This window comes from Lepus europaeus, chromosome 3, assembly GCF_033115175.1.
Source record: "Lepus europaeus isolate LE1 chromosome 3, mLepTim1.pri, whole genome shotgun sequence".
In the NCBI taxonomy this organism is placed as follows: domain Eukaryota; kingdom Metazoa; phylum Chordata; class Mammalia; order Lagomorpha; family Leporidae; genus Lepus; species Lepus europaeus.
This window is the reverse complement of record NC_084829.1, coordinates 86161821-86185216: the sequence shown is the minus strand read 5'-3', so window position 1 is coordinate 86185216 and position 23396 is coordinate 86161821. Positions and strand designations below refer to the sequence as shown.

General features: G+C 48.5%; 1 protein-coding gene across 3 annotated transcripts in view; it reads left to right on the top strand.

Moving 5' to 3' along the window:
- The first annotated feature begins 8624 nt into the window (after positions 1 to 8624).
- The window catches only part of GABRR1 (gamma-aminobutyric acid type A receptor subunit rho1), a 33555-nt gene continuing 18783 nt past the window's right edge, over positions 8625 to 23396 (top strand). Inside the window, exons 1-3 of one of the 3 annotated variants that reach the window (XM_062187610.1) lie at positions 8625 to 8841; positions 20427 to 20477; positions 22610 to 22716. In XM_062187610.1, the coding sequence (XP_062043594.1) occupies positions 8720 to 8841; positions 20427 to 20477; positions 22610 to 22716 (280 nt within the window). In that variant the 5' untranslated portion in view covers positions 8625 to 8719. Of the gene's footprint in view, positions 8842 to 20423; positions 20478 to 22609; positions 22717 to 23396 lie in introns of all 3 variants that reach the window. The other 2 variants (XM_062187609.1, XM_062187611.1) reach the window with 2 other exon arrangements.

Here is a 23396-nt window from a genome sequence, read left to right as displayed (position 1 = left end):
GGTTTATTGCCTTTAGTTAAAGTCAACTGAATGTAGATGTTAATCACAGCTACAAAATACCTCCACAGCAAGATCTATAGTGTCGGATTAAACAACTGAGTACTGTGGTCTGGCCAAGCTGACCCACTAAACCTCCCATTGCAGCAGGGAACATCCCACCTGGCACCATGTCTGGAGCCTAGTGAGATGGGGCCCGGTAACCAGATAAATGTGGGAAGCTGGGTGGGGATCTTGAGGTTAAGACAGAGTTTAGCTTTTACCCAGTGGGCATTGGGAAACCACAGAAGTATATCAGCAGGGAGTGAAGGTTCATTCACCCTAGATCCAGGCATCTGTTTTTCACTCTGCTCAGAAAGACAATTGGTGGGATCCAAAATTTAAAAACAAATCATTCTGACTACTCTTTGGAGCACAGCAGCACGCACATTGTAAGGTCTTGTCAAGAGACAGAAACCACACCAGGAATTTGAACAGGCAGCATTTGATATGAGGAGCTGTTAGCTGTGTATTTGGTGGATAAGTCCCAAGGGGTAGGGGAGACCCTAGGGTGTACTAGAGAGAGTACCACTCAGGCTATGCATAGAACAGGGAAGGAACTTAGCAACTTGGATGAGTCTTGGAAAGTCTGAGATGCGGACTGACAGAACAAGCTGCCCACCAGGCGGGGAGAGGAAACCTGCTGGGAGCTGCTTGCTGGAACCACGAGAACCTCAACCACTTTGGAAAACATCAAACACAGGGACCAGCTGCACACTGCGCCCCTGGCTGCCACTTGGGAAAAAAAAAAGAAGAAAATTCTCCTTTCCGTCCTCCTGCACCCTGCGTTGGCAGTCAGCATTAGGTTGGCTTGCCAAGAAGTGTGGCTCACAGAGTAAGCTGTCAGCAGGGCAGAGGAAGGTGGGCTTGGCCCAAGAGCCAATAACTTGATAACAGGTCTGGGGTCAAGGATAGATGGAGGGGGCTGGTTCTGTGGTGTGGTGGGTTAAGCTGCCACCTGAGGTGTCAGCCTCCTATATGGGCACTGGTTCTATTTCTGATCCAGTGCCTTGCTGATGTACCTGGGAAAGCAGCAGAAGATGGCCCAAGTGCTTGGGCCCTGGCCGCCCACGTAGGCAACATGGGTGAAGTTCCTGGCTCCTGGCTCCTGGCTCCTGGCTCCTGGCTTTGGCCTGTCCAAGCCCTGACCATGGCAGCCATCTGGGGAGTGAATGGATGGAAGATCTCTCTCTCTCTCTCTCTCTCTCTCTCTCACTCTCTCTCTTACTCTCGCTCTGCCTCTCCCTCTTTCTGTAACTCTGACTTTCAAATAAATAAATAATTTTTTTAAAAAGAGGGTAGACTAAGGAGAGTAGTTAAAGAGCCCTCACAATAGTACAGGGAACTGTGGATGGGGCCTTGGCAAGGGTGGTGGCAGTGCAGTTGGAGAAGTAACTCATTCAAGTTACCTATTGGAGGCAGGTACTCCAAAATGTTAGTTTGCTTCCTAAATCATTCATTAGAAAAGAATACTGAAGACAAGAAAATTCTATAATTTGACTCAGGCTCTTAACACTCCACAAACAATTCCAAACATGAAATCTTAGTAATATTTATAATTTCATTTATTCATGTAGTGAAGAAAATCAGCATAAGTGGAGTGCTTGTCCATGTTCATGGATAGGAAGACTTGATATCATTAAGGTACCAGTTCTTTCCAAATTGATCAATAGATCCAACACAATCTCTACAAAAACCCCAGAAAGTTATTTAATGGATATTGGCAAACTGATTTTAAAGTGTATATAGAAAGACAAAAGAACTAAAATAGCTAACACAATATTCAAGGAGAAAAAATTCCGAGGACTGACACTACCCAACTTCATGATTAAACAATAAAGCTACAAAAATCAAGACAGCATGATATTGGTGAAAGTAGAAATAGAAAGTAGAATAGTTGAAAGAGTAAACAATAGATCAATGGAACAGACCAGAGACCTCAGGAATAGATCCACACAAGTGTAGTCAATTGATTTTTGACAAAGGAAAGCAGTCAGTCCAAGAGAAAATAATGCTTTTTTCTTTTTTTTTTTTTAAGATTTATTTATTTATTTGAAAGTCAGAGTTGCACAGAGAGAGAAGGAGAGGCAGAGAGAGAGAGAAGTCTTCCATCTGCTGGTTCACTCCCCAATTGACTGCAACACCTGGAGCTGAGTTGATCCAAAACCAGAAGCCAGGAGCTTCTTCCAGGTCTCCCATGCAGGTACAGGGGCCCAAGCAGTTGGGCCATCTTGTACTGCTTTCCCAGGCCATAGCAGAGAGCTGGATGGGAAGTGGAGCAGCTGGGACTTGAACCAGTGCCCATTTGGGATGCCAGCACTGCAGGTGGCGGCTTTACCCACTATACCACAGCGCTGGCTCTGATCCTTTTTTCAATAAGTGGTGCTGGAAGCACCGGTTATGGCCATGTTTTACAAAAAGGAATTCAGACATAGGCATTTATTCAGGCAGTAAATGTTTATTGATTTCTACCAATTTCTTAGTTATTGATTTCTATCAAGTTTGCAATGATGCTTGTGATGGAAAACAACGTATAGATAAGTGTAAAGCTTTGCTACCACAAGGTCATGATGGGGTGGTCTGCTGGTCCTTGGCACAGGAGTTATGGGCTGAATGCAGTCAGACCATGAGGCTGAGACGGCCAAACACTTCAACTCCAGCTAACTGAGACTTTTTAGTTGTCTAGATTTCCCATCAGTCATGAAAATTTCAATATAGATGCTGGGCCAACTCCAAATAGTGTACTGTCAGCATTGTATTAAATAATTCAATTAAGTAATCTAAGCGCTTTCAGTGTGACATGGGCTGGTTTATGGTATTGGCAACTCAGCTGACAGGAGGTGACAGGGAAATGACAAGGAGGGCATGTTACAGATGGGCATTAAAAGAACGGGAGAGCCAAGAATCTGACCTGAATTAGAATAGCAGATGTAGGACGCGGGTGGTTACCTAGCAGGCACACTAGAAATACCACAGCTTTTCCGACAGGCTTGGTATGCGCGGTCTAACCTTTCGTCCCCTTTCTGTCTTATTTGGGTGTTCTGATTGATTTGGGTGTTTGGTTCCAGTTCTAATATGAAGTGAGCCAAAAAGGATATGAGTCCAGGGAAGTGGATTTATAGGACTAGAAGTTCAAGGGGTTCAACCAGAACTACCTGAGTCCTGGGGTGGGAAGCAACATTGCAGAGTTTAGCAGACTGCTGACTGCTCCCAGATCTCCTCTCCACAGCGAAGGACATTTAGCTGGGCCTGGATGACTCGGCTGGAGACCGCCCTTCTCAGACTCCTCACAATTAGAAGCAGCGTGAGACCAAGTTCTGGCTAATGAACTGTGATTAGAAGTGCTGATGGCGGCCGGAGCCGTGGCTCAACAGGCTAACCCTGCGCCTTGCGGCGCCGGCACACCGGGTTCTAGTCCTGGTCGGGGCGCCGGATTCTGTCCCGGTTGCTCCCTTCCAGGCCAGCTCTCTGCTATGGCCCGGGAAGGCAGTGGAGGATGGCCCAAGACCTTGGGCCCTGCACCCCATGGGAGACCAGGAGAAGCACCTGGCTCCTGGCTTCGGATCAGCGCGATGCACCGGCTGCAGCAACCATTGAAGGGTGAACCAACGGCAAAGGAAGACCTTTCCCTCTGTCTCTCTCTCTCTCTCACTATCCACTCTGCCTGTCAAAAAAAAAAAAAAAAAAGAAGTGCTGATGGCAGCTCCTGGGTCATTTGCTATAATGGAGATTGTTTACCTTTCATTCTCTGTCTTGGCCTCTTGCTGTGGCCTACACTACTGTCCTGGTGCCCTCCCCTCCCCAATGGTACACATTAGGAGCACACCCCAGGAAGGGCCATCCAGTGGAAGGAACTTTGTCCTGGAGCAAACTTTCCCTGGACCACTCGCCTCGCAACATCTCCATGATAAACAAACAATATTCTAGCTCGTTTGTTTCCAAATGTCTTTGATCACAAAAGCAGCTTCAGCTATAGGCAATGCAGTAAGTAAAGCAGTAGCTACATCAGGAGAGGGAAAATGACTCCTAGGCATTGCTTCTTCAAATGCCTTTCCTGGGGCCCCTGCTGTGGTGTCGTCTGGCTAAGCCTCTGTCTGCACTGTCGGCATCCCATATGGGCACCCATTGGTGTCCTGGCTGCACCTCTTCTGATCCAGCTCTCTGCTGTGGCTCGGGAGGGCAGTGGAGGATGGCCCAACTGCTTGGGCCCCGCACCCACATGGGAGACCAGGAGAAGCACCTGGCTCCTGGCTTCGGATCAGCGCAGTTCCAGCTGTCGTGGCCATTTGAAGAGTGAACCAACAGAAGGAAGACCTTTCTCTCTGTCTCTCCCTCTGTCTGTAACTCTCTCTCTCTTAAATAAATAAATTTAAAAAAACTTCTGGGGTCGGCGCTGTAGCTTAGTGGGTAAAGCCACCGCCTGTAGTACCGGCATCCCATATGGACGCCGGTTGGAGACCCAGCTGCTCCACTGCCAATCCAGCTTCTTCTATGGCCTGGGAAAGCAGCAGGGGATGGCCCAAGTCCTAGGGCTCCTGCACCTGTGTGCGAGACCCGGAAGAAGCTCCTGCCTGGCTTTGGATGGGTGGAGCTCTGGCCATTGCAGCCATCTAGGGAGTGAACCAGCAGATGAAAGACTTCTGTCTCTCTGCCCTCTGGCTCTCTGTAGCTCTGCCTTTCAAATAAATAAATATATCTTAAAAAAAATTCCTGTCCTAGCCAGCGCCACGGCTCAATAGGCTAATCCTCCGCCTTGCGGCGCCGGCACACCGGGTTCTAGTCCCAGTCGGGGCTCCGGATTCTGTCCCAGTTGCCCCTCTTCCAGGCCAGCTTTCTGCTGTGGCCCGAGAGTGCAGAGGAGGATGGCCCAAGTCCTTGGGTCCTGCATCCGCATGGGAGGCCAGGAGAAGCACCTGGCTCCTGCCTTCGGATCAGTGCAGTGCGCCGGCCGTGGCGGCCATTGGAGGGTGAACCAACGGCAAAAGGAAGACCTTTCTCTCTGTCTCTCTCTCTCTCACTGTCCACTCTGCCTGTCAAAAAAAAAAAAAAAAAATTCCTGTCCTTTGCCATTTGATTCAACCCTAACTCCCTACCTGGTAAAGTCCAATTCAATGCTAGGAAACCATGTTTAGGCACTGAACTCAGAGCCAGAAGCAAAATTAGCTGGAACACGTGCTAGGAGGAACAACCTGAAAACCGGTGATGAGCACCAGGGGCCAGAATCCAGGAGCAGCCATGGTGTGGTGTCCAAAGGTCACCCTATCAGTCAGCAGGTGCCTTGGTGGTGGGTGCCGGGCTCCCCTGCGGGCCAGGAGACACTGAAGACCATGAGAAAGCAACCTAGAGTCAATTACTGCCTCATCTATTCCAAATGAAGAACTACTACCTTGGAGACCCTGAACTGGAATAGCTTAGGCCACAATGGCTGAGAAATGAAAAGAGGAGTCACAAGAGTGCAGACAGGTATACTGAGTAGAGGAAAAGGAGAGCTGGAGAGAGAGAGAGAGAGAGAGAGAGAGAGAGAGAGCATCTGCTGGTTCACTCTGCAAATGCCTACAATAGCCAAGTCTGAGCCCAGTCAAAGCTAGGAGCTGGGAACTCATTCCAGGTCTCCCATATGGAGGGCAGGAGCTATCACCAGCTCCTCCCAGGGTCTGAATTAACAGGGAGCTGGACCTAGAAGCAGAGCTGAGACTTGAACCCAGGCACTCTGATATAGGACGCAGGCATGAGAAGCAGCATCTTAGTCACTAGACTGCCCATCATCCCCAGTTTTCTGTGAACTGAATTTAAGTGCCCTCATAGATAATTTCAAAGGAAGATTACTTTTGTTCACAGAAAATGGATTGGTTACCTTAGATTTGACCGACAACTTCCAGAGGTACTTCAAGAGAATTACTCCCCATAGAAGCATCCTTCAGTTTGCTTTGCAAAATTGAGAGCCCACAGTGTTGAACAATTCCAAATTAACCACCATCTAGAAGTTCTAAGAAGGAATCTTAGAAAGGACTTTTAAAAGCACATTGGCTGGCGCTGCGGCTCAATAGGCTAATCCTCCGCCTTGCGGCGCCGGCACACTGGGTTCTAGTCCCAGTCGGGGCTCCGGATTCTGTTCCGGTTGCCCCTCTTCCAGCCCAGCTCTCTGCTGTGGCCAGGAAGTGCAGTGGAGGATGGCCCAAGTGCTTGGGCCCTGCAGCCGCATGGGAGACCAGGAGAAGCACCTGGCTCCTGCCATCAGATCAGCGTGGTGCGCCGGCCGCAGCGGCCATTGGAGGGTGAACCAATGGCAAAAGGAAGACCTTTCTCCCTGTCTCTCTCTCTCTCACTGTCCACTCTGCCTGTCAAAAAAAAAAAAAAAAAAAAAGAGAAAAAAAAAAAAGCACATACTATTTGCTGTCCTGCAGAAACCAGGGAACCAAGCCTGAGAGATCCCACCCAATATTGCCTGCAGTACCTGTACATTTGGGTGAATTCTTTTCTCCTTGGGACTTCAAAAAAAAAAAAAAAAAAAAAACCCAAGGGCTAGCTTGGAAGTAACCTTCCAGACCACCTGTAAGGCTGAACACTAAAGGCTGGACATGGGCCAGTTTTCCTTGGAGGACTTTGTGGAATTTTGTTCGTTGAAATGACCTGTCCCATCTGTTTAAATTAACCGCATTTTCAAACATGACATTCTAGGCAAGGCCTTCCTTGCATGATGCATTCTTCCAACCATATCCTGGCTACAAGGAGGGCAGATTCTTTCGGAGCCTATGCAAACAACTGTATTAGCATGACAAGCAAGGAGATGAGTAAGAGTTTCTAAATTTGGAGGAGGGGGTTGGGGCCTGCAAAGTGGCTTCACAGGTAAAGCCGCCTGCAGTGCTGGCATCCCATTTGAGCACCTGTTCCAGTCCTGGCTGCTTCACTTCTGACCCAGCTCTCTGTTGTGGCCTGGGAAAGCAGTAGAAGATGGCCTAGGTCCTTGGGCCCCTGCACCCACGTGGGAGATCCAGAGGAAGCTCCTGGCTCCTGGCTTTGGATTGGCGCAGCTCTGGCAGTTGCAGACAATTGGGGAGTGAACCAGCGGATGGAAGACCTCTCTCTCTCTTTTTCTCCCTCTCTCTGCCTCTCCTCTCTCTGTGTAACTTTTTCAAATAAATAAATCTTTAAAAAAAATTTGGAGGAGAGGAACGGGATTAGAATGAATCACATACAATTTTTAAAAGTTGCATTTTAGCATATGAAAGCAAAATTTACAAAATTACTGCTAACATGAGAAAAAAGAGGAAAGCTTCTCACATGTCCAGGAAATAGAAGATTGAAACAAATCAACCAAATTCCCAATAACTTCAATAAAGCTTCCTTCTCCGTTTGTTCGATCTGGGGTCAGTGTTGTGGTGCAGCGGGTCAAGTCACTGCCTGCAACACCAGCATCCTATATCAGGGCATCAGCTGGAGTCTCAGCTGCTCCGCCTCCAATCCAGCTCCCTGCTAATGCGCCTGGGAAGGCAGCAGGGGATGGCACAAGTGCTTGGGTGCCTGCCACCCACATGGGAGGCGCAGATGGACTTCCAAGCTCCTCACTTTCTCCTGGCCAGCCCTTGTTGTTACAGCCATTTGGGGAGTAAACCACTGGAAGCTCTCGCTCACTTGCGTGCTCTCTCTCTCTCCTCTTGCCTTCTGTCACTCTGCTTTCCAAAAATAGATATTTAAAGATAATTTTGTTTCATTCTATGTAATTTATTCTTGTTCTGTTGGTTCTTGGCTGCTTTGCCACCGTAGAGTTCTGGGAATCCTGAATCAGAACGGTGGTGTAGCCTAGAAGTTAGCGCAGCAGGTGTGTCCATTCAGCTTTGAAGAGCACTGATCGCTCTCCTCTTTACTAGGCTCGGAGACTGTCCTTTGAGGAAGGCACAAACTCGGGCCTGTAGGCGACTGTTGAGTCGTGGATCAAGCATCATCAAAGACAGGGGAAACTGTCTGAATACACAGACTTGATGCCTGTAAGTAATTTATTACTGGTACTCTTCAAAGGTCCAAGGAGGTTCACTTAAGAATAATGGACAAGGAAATTCAATCGCTTCTGTGGAAAGTCAAAATCAAAAATCCTCTTCCCCACTGTCCCCTGAATCTCGCCCTAGCGACAGCCCGCCCAGGTATGGAGCCCCGAGGTTCCGCGGATTCCGGCACCGGAAGAGGTGGGGGCAGGGAGCTGTCCAAATCCCGCCCTCAGCTAAAGCAAATAATGGCTGGGAGCTTAAAATAGATCCAGGGAGTCCCTCCCTATCAGGGCTCAGCTCAGCCCCTCTGGCCCTTTGCATTTTGGAAATTGCTTTGGTCGGTGTTTGCTACCTTCTGTTCAATGGACCAGAAAAGGCAGATCTTTACCGACGCATTTACCCCATCTGACAGCCAACTGATATAGACGGGCCAAAATAATTGTTCCACAGGGGCGCGGGAATTCAACCTCCCTTCAGAAAATCCCTGACATCTGACGTAGGAGGATTTATAGGTTTAGTGGAAATTGCTTTCTCCTGCTCTCCAGATTACATTCTGTGGGTTGATTTTTTTTTTTTTTTTTTTTGCATGAGTAAACAGCCTTCTAATAACGAACGGACCAATAATGTCTTAAGAGAGAAAAAAGAACATCCTTTTCCTTTTCTACGGTTTCTGGAGAGAACTTGTGTGGATTTGCAAACCTATGGTGGCTGCCCAGAATATGAAATTTGGCATCATTCTTTTGTGGTGGGGATGGGTTCTGGCTACTGAAGGCCGAATGCACTGGCCGGGAAGAGAAGTACACGAGATGTCTCAGAAAAGCAGGTGAGTGCACGTCTAGGGGTGAGGACGTAGGAAAAGAGGGGGTGCAACGCCAGTTTACGGGGATTGTTTTGGAAATTAAGCATCGTTTTCCGTTTGCGGTGTTTTTTGTGAATGCCTGGTTTCTTCTTTTCCCTTTGTTACCCTACTGTCTCCTCTTTATAGGAGGCTAGAGTTGTATTTTCTTTTAAAGTGCTGTTAGATCAGACAGCACTATCATTGCGTTTTCTTCAGTTCCTTATGAATTGTCCTGGGTGACAGATTCTGCGGAAAAAAGAATATATGCACATGCACATTTAAAAAAAAAAAATCAAAAGCAGTCAGTTTAGTTCTTTAATGTCTGCAACCTAGGGTTAGAACCAGTTGGAAATTCGCGAATAGCCAATGGGATCGCTAATTCGTGGGGGGTGATTCTGTTTGTTCTAATTATTTCTGTTAGATTTGTGGATCGTGTTGGATCTGTTGAAGGAAAATCAAGGGGGTTTCTTCATGCCGCTTGGCTGCTAGGATCAGGAGATCGTGCCCTACCTGTAGTTGGGAGGGGCAGGGCTGGAGCCGGTTGCAGGCCCGCTGCTCGACGGCTGCCGCAGGGTACGTGCAGCCCGGTGCGTACCAGTCTGCGCGTGCGCGGGGAGCTCAGCCCGGGAATCCCTGGGACCACTGACCTTGGCGGCTGCGCACCTGCTGGCCTGGCATCAGTCAGTGCAACAGATCGCGTGGAGACAACCGAATCCTGCCCTGTCTCCTGACTGATAAGGAAGTGCAGGCAGGCTGGGCGGTCTGGACTGTGAGTCCTTTATCAGCCTTAGTTCGAAGCTGAACTTCAGCTTTCTCTGTCTCTAGATATGAACCTGAGCAGAGTGAGAAGTACCCACTACTGTGCAAGAAAGTGCAGCTCTCAGGAATGTGGGGGTGGGAGGAGGGCGCTGCTGTTTCTGGCTCCTGTGTCCTGTGTCTTGTGTCTTGCACAAGGGCCCCCAGCCAGCCAGCGGCGGTTCACAGCTCTGCTGCAAGCTGTTTAACAACATCACAGAACTCGGACCTCTGAGTCCTGGAGCAGCCGAGAGGGACCACTGTGCCCTGTTACCATCACAGTGAGAAGTTGCTTGGTCCAACAGCAGAATTTGTGTACAGAGGCAATCTCAGAGATTATTTGAAACAAATGTACTCATAGGGATTAAAATCAACCATGATCACGAAACCCACTCAGTTGTCATGGAAAACCTCGGCCCTCTCCCAAGCCAGAGAGTGGCAACCTGCTAGCAAATATCCATGATCAAGAAGTCCCAGAGAATGCAGTAGATTTTTTTCTTTCTTTTTTAAAAAAAGACTTTTAATTTTAAAACTTTAAACGATTTGTATTTTATTATAAATTGTCAGATTATAAATATTAATGGCTTCAGAGCTATGATCTATGTATATAACGTGGGATGATTAAATCAAGCTAACTGATCTATCTCATTTTTTATGAGGAGGACGTTTGAAATTTACTCTCAGCAATCTGGAAATATGCAATGCACTACTATTAACTGTAGTTACCCTTCTCTGAGATACATCTCAAACAAGGTATTCTTCCTTTTTAACTGAAACTTTGTACCCTTTGACCAGTGTGTCCCCATTCTCCCTCCATGCCAGCCTCTGGTAACCACCATTCAACTCTCACTTCGCTGAGTTCCAGAGGCAGGGAGAGAGGGGGATAACAGGGGGAACTCCTATCCACTAGTTCCCTCCCCAAATGTCTGGGAGCTGGGAACTCAACCCAGTTCCCCCCAAATGGGCAGCAAGGAGGCAACCACCCGAGCGGTCACCTGCTGTGCCCCAGGGTAAGCATTACCTGGAAGTTGGAATCAGGAGCAGAGCCAGAACTTGAACCCAGGCACTCTGATATGGGATGCAGGTGTCCCAAGCAACATCCGAATCATTGTACCAAATGCCTTTCCTTTGATTCTTTTATAGTCCACATATAAGTGAGATCATGTGATTTTTTGGTGTGTGTGTGCCTGGCTTATTGCACTTAACATAATGTCCTCCAGGTTCATCAGTGTTGTCACAAATGACAAATTTTTCTTCTTTTTAAAGGCTCAATATAATTCTACTGTGTGTATGTATATATACCACATCTACTTTATCTGTTCACCCACTGATGAACACTGAGGTTGATTCCTTAGTTTGACTGTTGTGAATAGTGTTGCAATGAGTGCAGGTACTTCTTCCACATACTGATTTCAAATTCTTTGGATACTGGGGCTGGTGCCGGTTCGAGACCTGGCTGTTCTACTTCTGATCCAGTCCTCTGCTATGGCATGGGAAAGTGTTACCGGAGAAGCTAGGGTTCTTGTCTTTGTGCAAGAAAGAATTCAGGTGTGAGAGAGTAGTGGAAAGCAAAATAGCAAGGTTTATTAGGGTAGGGACATCCGTAAGAATGGATGGGCACCTCTCCAGACAGAGAGAGAGTGCCCAGTCGCTCAGACTGGGGGAGAGCGGGGTTACATGGTTGAGTAGAGAGAATACACCTGGGCAGGCCAGGAAGGCGGCTCAGCAGAGAGGCAGAGGGCTGAGCGTGCCATCTGGTTGAGGCCAGGTTTTTTTTGTTTGTTTGTTTTTTGTTTTTTGTTTTTGTTTTTTTTTTTTTTTTTTGACAGGCAGAGTGGACAGTGAGAGAGAGACAGAGAGAAAGGTCTTCCTTTTTGCCGTTGGTTCACCCTCCAATGGCCGCCGTGGCCGGAGTGCTGCAGCTGGCACACCGCACTGATCCGAAGGCAGGAGCCAGGTGCTTCTCCTGGTCTCCCATGGGGTGCAGGGCCCAAGCACTTGGGCCATCCTCCACTGCACTCCCTGGCCACAGCAGAGAGCTGGCCTGGAAGAGGGGCAACCGGGACAGAATCCGGTGCCCCAACCGGGACTAGAACCCTGTGTGCCGGCGCCGCAAGGTAGAGGATTAGCCTATTGAGCCATGGCGCCGGCCGAGGCCAGGGGTTTTTAAGGGGATCGGGGATCGGTCTTGCCTCCCCACCTCTGCTCCTCCTGGAACAAAGGACTTGTTGGATGTTAATACTAAAAATTCCTATCTGAGTTTTCCCCCTGAAGTTACCAGACAGGGGGAAGCCTGGCTGGCGTCGCCTCACCTTAGAGGAGCCTTAGAGGAAGGATGGTTATTGGGTAGAAGGGGCAGGGCGTTTGAAGTGCAGGTACTGGGCTGCACCTAGAAGGTTATCGGGATGACTTTGAGATGCAGATGCTGGACCTAGATGTCAACTCCTTAGGCCTTTGTCACACACACATAAGCTCATATCTGACTTCCTACCTAACAAAAGCAGTAGAAGAATATGGCTCAAGTCCTTGGGACCCTGCACCCATGTGGGAGACCGGGAAGAAGCTCCTGGCTCCTGGCTTCGGATCGGCTCATCTCTGGCCATTGCAGCCATCTGGGGAGTGAACCAGCAGATGAAAGATCTCCCTCTACCTCTCTGTAACTCTGCCTTTCAAATAAATAAATAAATCTTTAAAAATAATTCTTTGGATAGCTACGCAGAAGCGGGATTGCTGGGTCATATGGCAGTTTTATTTTCAGTTTTTTGGAGAACCTCCATACAGTTTTCCATAGTGGTTACATTCATTTACATTCCCACTAACAGTGTACAAAGGTGTCCTTTTTTTCACATCCTTTTGAACACTTGTTATCTGTATTTTTCTTCATTTGCTTGACATGCAGAGATACGGAGACAGACAGATACAGAAAGACCTTCACCCACCAGTTCACTCACCAAAATGCCCACAACAGCTGGGGCTGGGCCGGACCAAAGCCAGGAGCTTGGAACTCCATCTGGGTCTCCCGTGTGGGTGGTAGGGACCCAAGTAGTCAAACCATCCGCTCCTGCCTCCCAGAGTGCACACAAACAGGAAAGCTGAATTGGAAGTGAAACAGGACTTGGATCCAGGCACTCCAATATGGGATATGGGCATCCCAAGTGGTGTCCTAACCACTAAGGCAAATGCCCTTCCTTTTTGGTAACAGCCATTTTGACAAGAGTAAGTTAATATTTCATTGTGCTTTTAATTTGCATTTTTTTGACAGGCAGAGTTAGACAGTGAGAGAGAAAGACAGAGAGAAAGGTCTTCCTTCCATTGGTTCACTCCCCAAATGGCCGCTATGGCCAGTGCTGCGCCAATCCAAAGCCAGGAGCCAGGTGCTTCTTCCTGGTCTCCCATGCGGGTGCAGGGCCCAAGCACTTGGGCCATCCTCCGTTGCCCTCCTGGGCCACAGCAGAGAGCTGGACTGGAAGAGGAGCAATCGGGACAGAATCTGGTGCCCCAACTGGGACTAGAACCTGGGGTACCAGCGCCACAGGCGCCGGCCTTTAATTTGCATTTTCTTAATGATTAATAATAGTGAACACATTTTCATATATCTGTTGGCCATTTGTGTATCTTCTTTTGAAAAAAATATTTATTTTAGGGCACTTTGCACTTATTTTTTTTTTAGAGATTTATTTATTTATTTGAAAGGCAGAGTTACACAGAGAGAGAAAAGGCAGAGAGAGAGAGAGAGAGGTCTTCCACCTGCTGGTTCACTCCCCAATTGGCTGCAATGGCTGAAACTGTGCCAATCCAGAGCCAGGAGCTTCCTCTGGGTCTCCCACACGGGTGCAGGGGCCCAAGGACTTGGACCATCCTCCACTGCTTTTCCAGGCGAAAGTAGAGAGCTGAATCGTAAGTGGAGCAGCCAGGACTCAAAAATACGCCCCTATGGGACGCTGGCCCTGCAGGCAGCAGTTTTACCCGCTATGCCACAGTGCTGGCCCTACACATTTTTCAGTCAAGATATTTTAGTACTGAGTTGTTTGAGTTCTTTATATCAACCTCATATCAGATATGTAGATTGCAAGTACTTCCTCCCAATCTATTGGCTATCCACGCTGTTAATTGTTTAATTTGCTGTGCAGAAGATTTTTAGTTTGATATACTCTCATTTGTCTATTTTTGCTTTTGTTGTCTGAACTTTTGGAGTCAAATCCAAATAATCATTGCCCATGTCTGTAGTTTGCCCCTTTTATTTTCTTTTAGTAATTTTTCAGTTTCACGGCTTGCATTTAAGTCTTTAATCCATTTTGAGTTGATTCTTATACATGTTGTGACATAAAGCTCCTGCATGTGGGTATCTAGTTTTCTCAACATCATTTATTGAAGAGAATGTCCTTTTCCTTCTGTGTGTCCTTGGCATCTTTGTCAAAAATCAAGTAACCTTAAGTGTAGCGGTTCATTTATGGACTCCACTCTTTCCATGGGTTGATACATCTGTATGCCAGTGTCATGCTGTTTTAATTATTGTAGCTTTGGAAATGTAGTTTGAAAACAGGTCATATGATGCTTCTAGTTTTATTCTTTTTGCTCAAAATGGTTTTTGAATGTTCGGGGTCTTTTACTGTTTTATACAAAGCTTAGGATTTTTTTCTATTTCTGTGGAAAAAATGTCATTGGCATTTGCATTGTATCTATATATTGCTTTGGGTAGTCTGGACATTTTAACAAGATTAATTCTTTCAACCCAGGATATCTTTCTATTCATTTATGTCTTTTTCAATTTATTTCACCAATCATTTGTAGATTTTAGTGTATGGATTTTTAATCTCTGGTTAAATTTATTCTGAAGCATTTCACTTTTGGGTACCTATTGTAATAGGATCATTTTTTTGACTTCCTCTTTGGATAGCTTATTGTAAGTGGACTATGGAAACACTATTGATTTTGTTTGCATCCTACAACTATAATGTACTGATTTGTCAGTCCTGATAGTTTTTTGGTGGTGTCTTTAGTTTTTTATATATTAGATTATGTCATCAACAACAGCAGGCAGCAAAAATTTCACTTTAAAATTTTTGTTATTTATTTTCATTTTATCTGAAAGGCAGAAGGAGAAAGAGGGAGAGCGAGAGAGAGAGAGAGAGAGAAATCTTGCATCCATTAGTTCACTCCCTAAATGCCTCCAACAGCTGAGGCTGGGCCATATGGAAACCAGGATCCCAGATCTCAGCCCAGGTCTCCCGTATTGGTGGCAGGGACTCAAGTACTTGAGTCATCATCTGCTGCCTCGCAGGTTGCGCGTTAGCAGGAGACGGGCAATGCGAGCAGAGCCAGGACTTGAACCCAAGCACTCCAATGCAGGATGTGGGTCCCCGAAGGCGTGTCTTCTACCTCAAATGTACACCCCTTACTTCTTTTCCCATTTGTACAACTTTTCTTTCTTTCTCTTAATTACTCTGGCAAAAAATATGTTTGAATATAAATAGCAAGAGTGGGCATTGTTACCTTGTTCCTGATCCTGAAGAGTGAAAGAGACTTTCTTTTTAAAAATCACTTTTAAAAACTTTCATTTGTTTTAAGTTATGAAAGACACACTTAACATTTAAAAAAAAATGGGCAAAAATTTTTGAAAACACAAAAATCACCCGTAATCCTCAAACCTAGGAGGAACCTTTTTAACATTTGTGTGTATTTTCTTCTGGTCTTTTTTTCTAAGCATATAATGAATATTAACTAGTTTTGGGATTGTTCTATACTTTTGTAACCCCACTGCATTTAAAATTGATGTACTGTTGGCATGTTTCCTTATTTTGGATGTAGATAGAATTATTTGATTGGTTGTCAATGAGTAATACACCATGGGTCCATGGATATTTCATTGCTTCCTCTTTGTTACTATGAACATTCTGTATGTGTATCTGTGTCCACAGAAATATTTGTGTGCACACCTGATTATTTAATCAGGATAGGCTCCTGAAATGTCCAGAACCAACGGAAGGACACTAAACACTCCAGATATATGTAGCCAGGTTTCTTTCCAGAACGGCAAGTAGACCCAGCCCGTACCCCACCCGCCAGATTCAATTTTATGCTTATGTAGCCTAAACTATTAATGGGTTCACTAAATTTCATCCAGATTCTAAACCTGTAACTGCTGGTAATTAGTCTGCAGGCTTCTTTTACAGGTTCATACTAACAAAATAGGAAGCCAGGTAAACCTGCCACACAAAGGGTGAAGCCGGTCAGGTGCTTAGTCTGCAAAACTTGAGCAGGTGCTTGCTCAGCCCTGAGAGTGGCTGTCTCTTTAGAGTTTGCTTCCTGGGGCCAGCACTGTGGCATAGTAGGCTATGCCTCTGCCTGTGGCGCCAGCATCTCATATGGGCACTGGCTGCTCCCCTTCTGTTCCAGCTCTCCGTTTGTGGCCTGGGAAAGCAAACTCAAGTGCTTGGATCCCTGTGCCTGCCTGGGAGACCCGGGGGGAGCTCTGTTGCAGCCATTTAGGGAGTGAACCAACGGATGGAAGACCTTTCTCTCTGTCTCTCCTTTGTCTGTAACTCTACCTCTCAAATTAAAAACAACAACAACAAAACAGTAAGGACCCACTTTCATGAATCACATAGGGTCAAGGATAGCATGCCAGGGCCTGGGGCAATGTTTCTAGAACGAATCAGTATTTACTCTTTCTCTTCTCCTCGCTGGAAGAATGGAAAACGACCCTGTGTATACCACAGGCCCCTGAACAAACACCAGCTCAGACTCTGGGAGGGTAACCTGATCCCACCGGAAGTTGGAAGCTCCCTGACCAGACATCCTTTGTTATGCTAAAGAAGGTCAGGATCTGAATGGTGTCAGCTGGATTTTCATTTCAGAGCTCACCCTTGGGGGGCAGTGTGTGGATGGCGGGGAAGGTGTGAGTGGGAGACAGAGAAAGTCATCTGGAGTCTATTCCTGCGGCCTGGGAGAGATGCTGAGAAGCAGGGCTAGGAGACTGGGCAGTGAGCAGGGATGGGGGAGGGGGTACGGGAGATGGCGGGGAGTGTTTAATGAGCTGGCACCGACAGAGTTTGGTTGGCTTCAGGGTTAGTGCTTCCAAGAACAGGAGGGCAGGAGGAGCAGCTGATCTGGAGGTAAAGATAGTGAGTTCAACAGAACATATGGACCTGGATGCCATTGCAAGACCCCAAAAGATAGCTGTCCTGGTGCCAAGAAGAACTTCAGTGCAGCTCTGGAGAGAAACTGGGCCTGGAGATGTGGATTTCAAGAGAAGTGGTGAATGGGGTGACCCAGAGAGAGCATGTAGAACAGGATGGAGGATAGACCCTGGGGAAGATCAAAAGTTAAGGAGAAGAGAGAGGAAGAGGACCCAGAGAAACAAGTGTAGAACTGGCATAGAGAGGTGTCACGGATGCTACTGGTTTGGCAATTACCAAATGCGTGTTGCAGGGCAGGCATCACTCATCACTCTGGGCGGTGGGTTCTGCTCATACAGGCTGTGGTCTCAGAGGCTTACAGAGTAGGGAGATATTCCCATGAGTGGTAAGGGATTCCAGAGAGAGGGAGCGCTCAACAGGGTCGAACCACTGCAGGGTCAAAATCAGGTAGCGGACAGAGAAGTGTCAGATACATATGGTAGCTGAAGGTGTCGGTGGGTCAGAGGGAGGAGAGAAGAAAACAGAATAAACATAGATGACTTTACAAGGAACTTGACCATGAACTGAATGGCTGAGACTGGGTTGAAGGTGAGGGGGCGGCAGGCAAGTGTTCCCCAGAAGCCAGAAGGGATCAGGATCCAGGAGATGCGCTGTGAAATCTCTGTTCATGTGGAACAAAGCAAAAGCTGCTGGATGCTGGACTGGGTCTCTCTGACCGCCCTAAGCAGCCCGCTATTCGGTTTTCTCCTAAGTTGTAACGTTCCGTCTTCATTCTGTCCCTTTGTTCCCCAGGAAGTTTTCCTTGGACTCTTGGGTCCCCACGTCCTGTTTCTTGGTCCTTGCTCCTCTGCCTAGTGACAATCTGCCCTCATTTGTGTGGGCTCCTAACCTGCGGCCAACAGCCTTCTGCTTCTTGTGTCCCTGGCTCGTTTCCTTTCTAATTTAGACTTCCTCGTCCCTCTCGCAGCCCGCGCCTCTCAAGGCTCGGCGGGTGCCTGACTTCTGAGCAGCCGCTGTCCTCAAAGCTCCTCTCTCTGAGGGCTGATGGATCAGCAGGGTCCTTCTGACCTCGTCTCGTTCTGCTTCTAGACTATGCACACTCTCAAAGGCTGACTCTGCACCACGTATCTTTGCCTCTCCAGACTCAAGTTCAAAGTCTGATTCATGGTAAATGCTCCAGAAATGTTGCACGTGAGCTAATGAATGAATCCAGACCTTTGCTATTCCTGTACATAATTCATTCATTCAACCAACAGAGATTGAGGACACTGTGCTCCAGGTGTGGAGCCACCACTTGGGAGGCAATGGTGAGCAAAACGGACCTGCTCCTTCCTCAAGGTGCTGTCTGGCGGGGGAGGCGGTGTTACTCAAACAACTCTTGTAGAATCTCAGACCCTCAAGGACCTTAGGAATCCCTTCATTTTGTTTTCTTCTACTTTAAACTTGATTTATTTATTTGAATGTTAGCCATGGCTGCGAGCAGGGAACTCAAGCCACGTCTCTCACACATGGGGCATGTCTCTTACACCGCTGCCTCCCCAAGTCTGCACGAGCAGGAAGCTGGAGTCAGGAGCAGAAGCCTGGAATCAAATCCAGTTTCTCCAATGTGGGATGCAGATATTCTTTTTTTTTTTTTTTTAAGATGTATTTGTTTATTTGAAAGTCAGAGTTATACAGAGAGAGAGGACAGGCAGAGAGAGAGAGAGAGAGGTCTTCCATCTGCTGGTTCACTCCCCAGATGGCCACAATGGCCGGAGCTGCGCTGATCTAGAGCCAGGAGCCAGGAGCCTCTTCTGGGTCTCCCCCATGGGTGCAGGGCCCCAAGGACGAATATTCCATTATAGATTGAATCCTGAGTTTAAAGCAAGTCACACGTAGGGTGGCTCTCAGAATACTGAAAGGATAGGAGCAGGCTGGCAGTGGCTGATTCTCAGGTGTCTTCTCCTATAGGCTGCGTCTGTTTTCCGAATGTTTTTACTTGGGCATGTAAACAGGAAAAAAAGATATCTTAAAACATTAAACAATGAAAAAGACTTGAAGGATCCTCTTGATTGGTCTTTTGTGGCCTAGAACCTAAGGCTCGTGAAGGCAAAGGCAGTGGCATCTCAGGATTTGACAAACCTCCCTTCAGTCAGTGTCCAGTTCAGTTTCAGCCAAAGTGAGAATGGGCTGAGCTGTCTTGCATCCCTGTCCCTGCTCCCACTCAACCCTTTCTGTCTGTCTGTCAGGAGTGATTCCTTCCTTCATTCAACTGAGCAATGTTGAGCATCCACAGGGGCCAGCAAGGTGCAAGGTGCTGGGTATGAAATGAACTCTGCCCTTGGTAGCCTGTGTGGCCTCATGCTGCCTTTCTGACCATCAACTGTGATGGCCCATGGCCCAGGAAATACTCACCTCCAGTCATTGCTTTTCCCTGTCCTGTGCTCTGCTCCTGCAGAATTTACACCTGCCCCACCCCACTCAGCTCTTGCAGAGTTCACACCTGCCCCTGTCCCACTCAGCTCCTGCAGGGTTCACACCTGCCCCACCCCACTCAGCTCCTGCAGGGTTCATACCTGCCCCTGTCCCACTCAGCTCCTGCAGGGTTCACACCTGCCCCTGTCCCACTCAGCTCCTGCAGGGTTCACACCTGCCCCTGTCCCACTCAGCTCCTGCAGGGTTCACACCTGCCATGTCCCACTCAGCTCCTGCAGGGTTCACACCTGCCACTGTCCCACTCAGCTCCTGCAGGGTTCACACCTGCCCCTGTCCCACTCAGCTCCTGCAGGGTTCACACCTGCCGCTGTCCCACTCAGCTCCTGCAGGGTTCACACCTGCCACTGTCCCACTCAGCTCCTGCAGGGTTCACACCTGCCGCTGTCCCACTCAGCTCCTGCAGGGTTCACACCTGCCCCTGCTCCACTCTACTACAGATAATGACATCCCCTGGTCTCTTTCTGGGTGTCCCCCATGCAGCACTCGGGTCCCGGTAGCAAACAGCGTTGCAATCACAAGGGCTTGACCAATGAGACAAGTAAAGGGACAACTCACAAAGATGTAGGCAGGGTTCAGGAAACCAACTCAGCATGCTGATGGCCCCAAGGACCAGGAGCAGCAGCAGCCATGAGCTCAGTAGGCGTGTACGGAGAATCACACTGTTGGAGCAGACTGGAGATATTGTGATCATCTGTACCCAGAGAGTAACATGGGCATCAAACAAGAGAGAATGAGAAATAACAAATGTGACCACTCACCTCCTCCTGAAACCATAAGCCCCAGGGCAAGGAGGCCCAGGAGATAACAGCTCATCTGCCCAGGTGTTACCTGCATAGCTTTATGGTGGATGCAAGTTACACTGTGAACATCCTTCCTTAGGAACCTGCTTGAAAGAAGGCATGGGTAGATCAATGGGGGAGACATTTTACATCAGGTCTGTTCAAATCGGGCCTCGAAGTAACTAATCCTCCAACCTCTGCTCCTGTGGGTACTTGGAAAATCCTATTCCACAGACTAGATCAACATATGGAAACTTTGTAGGTTTCCCCCACATTTTGTACTGGTTCAATTTGGAGTGAATCTGGAGGGTGAGGGGTGCTTTGCTGATCTGAGTACCTAGACTGTCTCTCGAGTGTCTTTATTTTTTTATTTTCATAGTAGACCTCAAAGACAGAGACGGGAAGCTCACGAAGATACCCACAAGCAAGGCAGGTATGGCCATTAACACACGCTGTTCTAAAGATGGTTCCTCTCCACACCTCAGCTGTAGGGACTTTCAGCAGCGCCCCTACCCCCACCCTACACCACACCAGGGATCCAGAAGCAGAGGGAGGGGTATGGGAGAAGCGGGGTGGGGGGAACAGGAGGAAGTGGGGGGGGGACAGGAGGAGGGGGTTCTGAAGGGAGAAGACCATAGGGCTTCTGGATCCCACTGGCGAGGGTGATGTGAGCGGGGGCAGGGTGGCTTCCTCCTGGTCTGCACAGCTTCCTCCCTCGCTTCCTGTTTGCTACCAGCATGCTAGCCCCTCACTGTAGTCCTGGCCATGGCGTGGGTGGGGGCTGCTTCTGTCCGTGCACCTCTCAGAGGAGACAACACTCCCTTCCCCATACTCCTCTCAGGTCACACAGCTTCCCTGTTGTCAGTTGGGGAAACTGAGTCTCAGGGAAGCAAGTTGCAAGGCACAGGGTGCACGGGTGGTCTCAGAGTGGAGGTCAGAGCCTATCTTTCGGTTTCCCAGCCGCATTTTGTTCTCCATGATGCTGAAGGGGGTTCTTGGGGCAAGAAGGTAGCAAGAGATTTAAGGATGGGCCGGGCTGGTGACAGGGCGGGGAGCTGTGGGGGCTGGACGTGAAAAGCACCCAGGCAGGGGTCCCCAGCTGTCATCTCCTGAGCAACAGCAGGAAGAGTGGCATCCGAGACCTTGCTAGAGAAGCAAATTCTTTTTTTTCTTTTAAAGATTTATTTATTTGTTTGAAAGGCAGAGTTACAGAGAGGCAAAGGGAGAGAGAGAGAGAGCTTCCATCTACTGGTTCACTCCCCAGATGGCCGCAACAGCCAGAGCTGCGCCGATCCGAAGCCAGGAGTCAGGAGTTTCTTCCAGGTCTCTCATGCGGGTGCAGGTGCCCAAGGACTTGAACCATCTTCTACAGCTTTCCCAGGCCATAGCAGAGAGCTGGATTGGAAGTGGAACAGCCAGGTCTTGAATCTGCACCCATATGGGATGCCGGTGCTTCAGGCTAGGGCATTAACCGCTGCGCCACAGCGCCAGCCCCACAGCCCCGGCCCCACATGCTAATTTTTGAATCAAAATGAGGAGCATGATGCATATGCATGTGTATCTGCTTGCATCTACAACTCTGGACAGACACGAGAGGCCAGTAAGAGAAGCTCCTGAGGGTGGAGGAAAGGGAGGGATGAAGGCAGAGGTATGGGGCTGACTTTTCATGGCATTCCCTTTTATTTATTTTTTTTAAAGATTTATTTTATTTGAAAGGCAAAATGACAGAGAGAGAAAGAGAGAGAGGGAGAGGGAGAGAGATCGTCCATCCGCTGGTTTAACTCTCCAGTTGGCTACGACGGCCAGGGCTGGGTCAGGATGAAGCCAGGAGCAGGGAACTGCATCCAGGTCTCCCACGTGGGTGGCAGTGGCCCAGGCACTTGGATCATCTTCCACTGCTTTCCCAGGAGCAGGGCAGCCAGGACTGCAGTATGGGATGCTGGTACCACAACAGTACGCTTCACCCACTGCACCACAGTGCCAGCCCCAGCATTTCCTTTCCAAGCCAATTGTCAAGCTCTGCACAGGTGTGTCCTGTTTAGATAAAGTGAAAATGGCCCTGGGGGCAGTTCAGAAGCTGCTTCCCACAGAGACAGGACAGTTGGCATTTGATTCCAGGGCAAGTCTACCCTCCCTCCACAGAGTAGCCGACAGAGGTCGGGGCACCAGGCTCAGCCTACACTCCCTGGTTCTGCTTTCCAGCCCAATGGCCCCCAAATGGCCAGGCACTGGGGTGGAGTGGGGGAGCTGGAGCTGATTATTGGTCCCAGGACCAGCAGCTCTGGATCTAGATGCATGTTACAACCATCTGGGAAGCTCTGGGCCCTATTCCTAGACCACACAAACCAGGACCCCTGGAGTTGGGGTCCAGGCATCCATGCCTCTCAAACGCCTCAGCCGCGGTTCAGAACCACTGTCTTGGGCCCTTTATCCACACGATGGAGAAAGGGAGAAGAGATGTGCCGTAGCTTCAAAGAGGGAAGTAACACACCCCATCTGGGTCAGAAAGCTGTGGCTGGCTTGGCTGGAACACGTGCTCAGCATGGCTTTTTTGCCTCCTGGCAGCCCAATTCTGAAACGAAGTCCTGACATCACCAAGTCGCCCCTGACAAAGTCAGAGCAGCTTCTGCGGATCGATGACCACGATTTCAGCATGAGGCCTGGCTTCGGAGGTATGGGACGGCCTCTCTGTGGGGTGGAGCGGGGAGCATCTTTCCTCTTAGGGTCCGCGTGTTTGTCTGTGGGCAGAACTTAAGCCAATAGACCACTGAGCTTTACGCTAGCCTGGTCCCATCTGCCCGAGTTGTGTTGGTGCACAAGGCTCGAAGCCCACACGGTTTTCTGAGCATCAGCCCCACCCATGGCTCTGCTGACACATTCTCCGGAGGCACCTGCTACTGGGTGGCCAGGCCAGGCCGGCCAGCTGTCCTTGGACCCCAGTTTCTGACAGGAAGGGATCGGGATCAGAGAGGCCAGCAGCTGGGTGTGGGAAGATGGGGCAGCTGCCTCCTGAGAAATGCCTCTGAAATAACAACCTTGGACTCCGTTCGGCTCATCTGGGAGCTGACAGACAGGCGGAGTGTGGTCTGCTGCGTTCAGTTAAAGGAAATAGCTTGAGAAAAATCATGGCCAGTGCAGAAGAATGCCGGCGCTCCCGGAAGCTTAGCTGGCAGCTGTGGGTTTCAGTCCTGGCCTTTGGAGGGTTTTCCCCTGCCAATATATATATTATTCCCTGCATATATAATACATGTTAGTTATATAATTATTAATATATTATTTATTAGTAGTATATTATTTATATAAATATTTTAGAAATTGTTCTCATGCGTTTTATTCCCTCCAGTCACCTTAT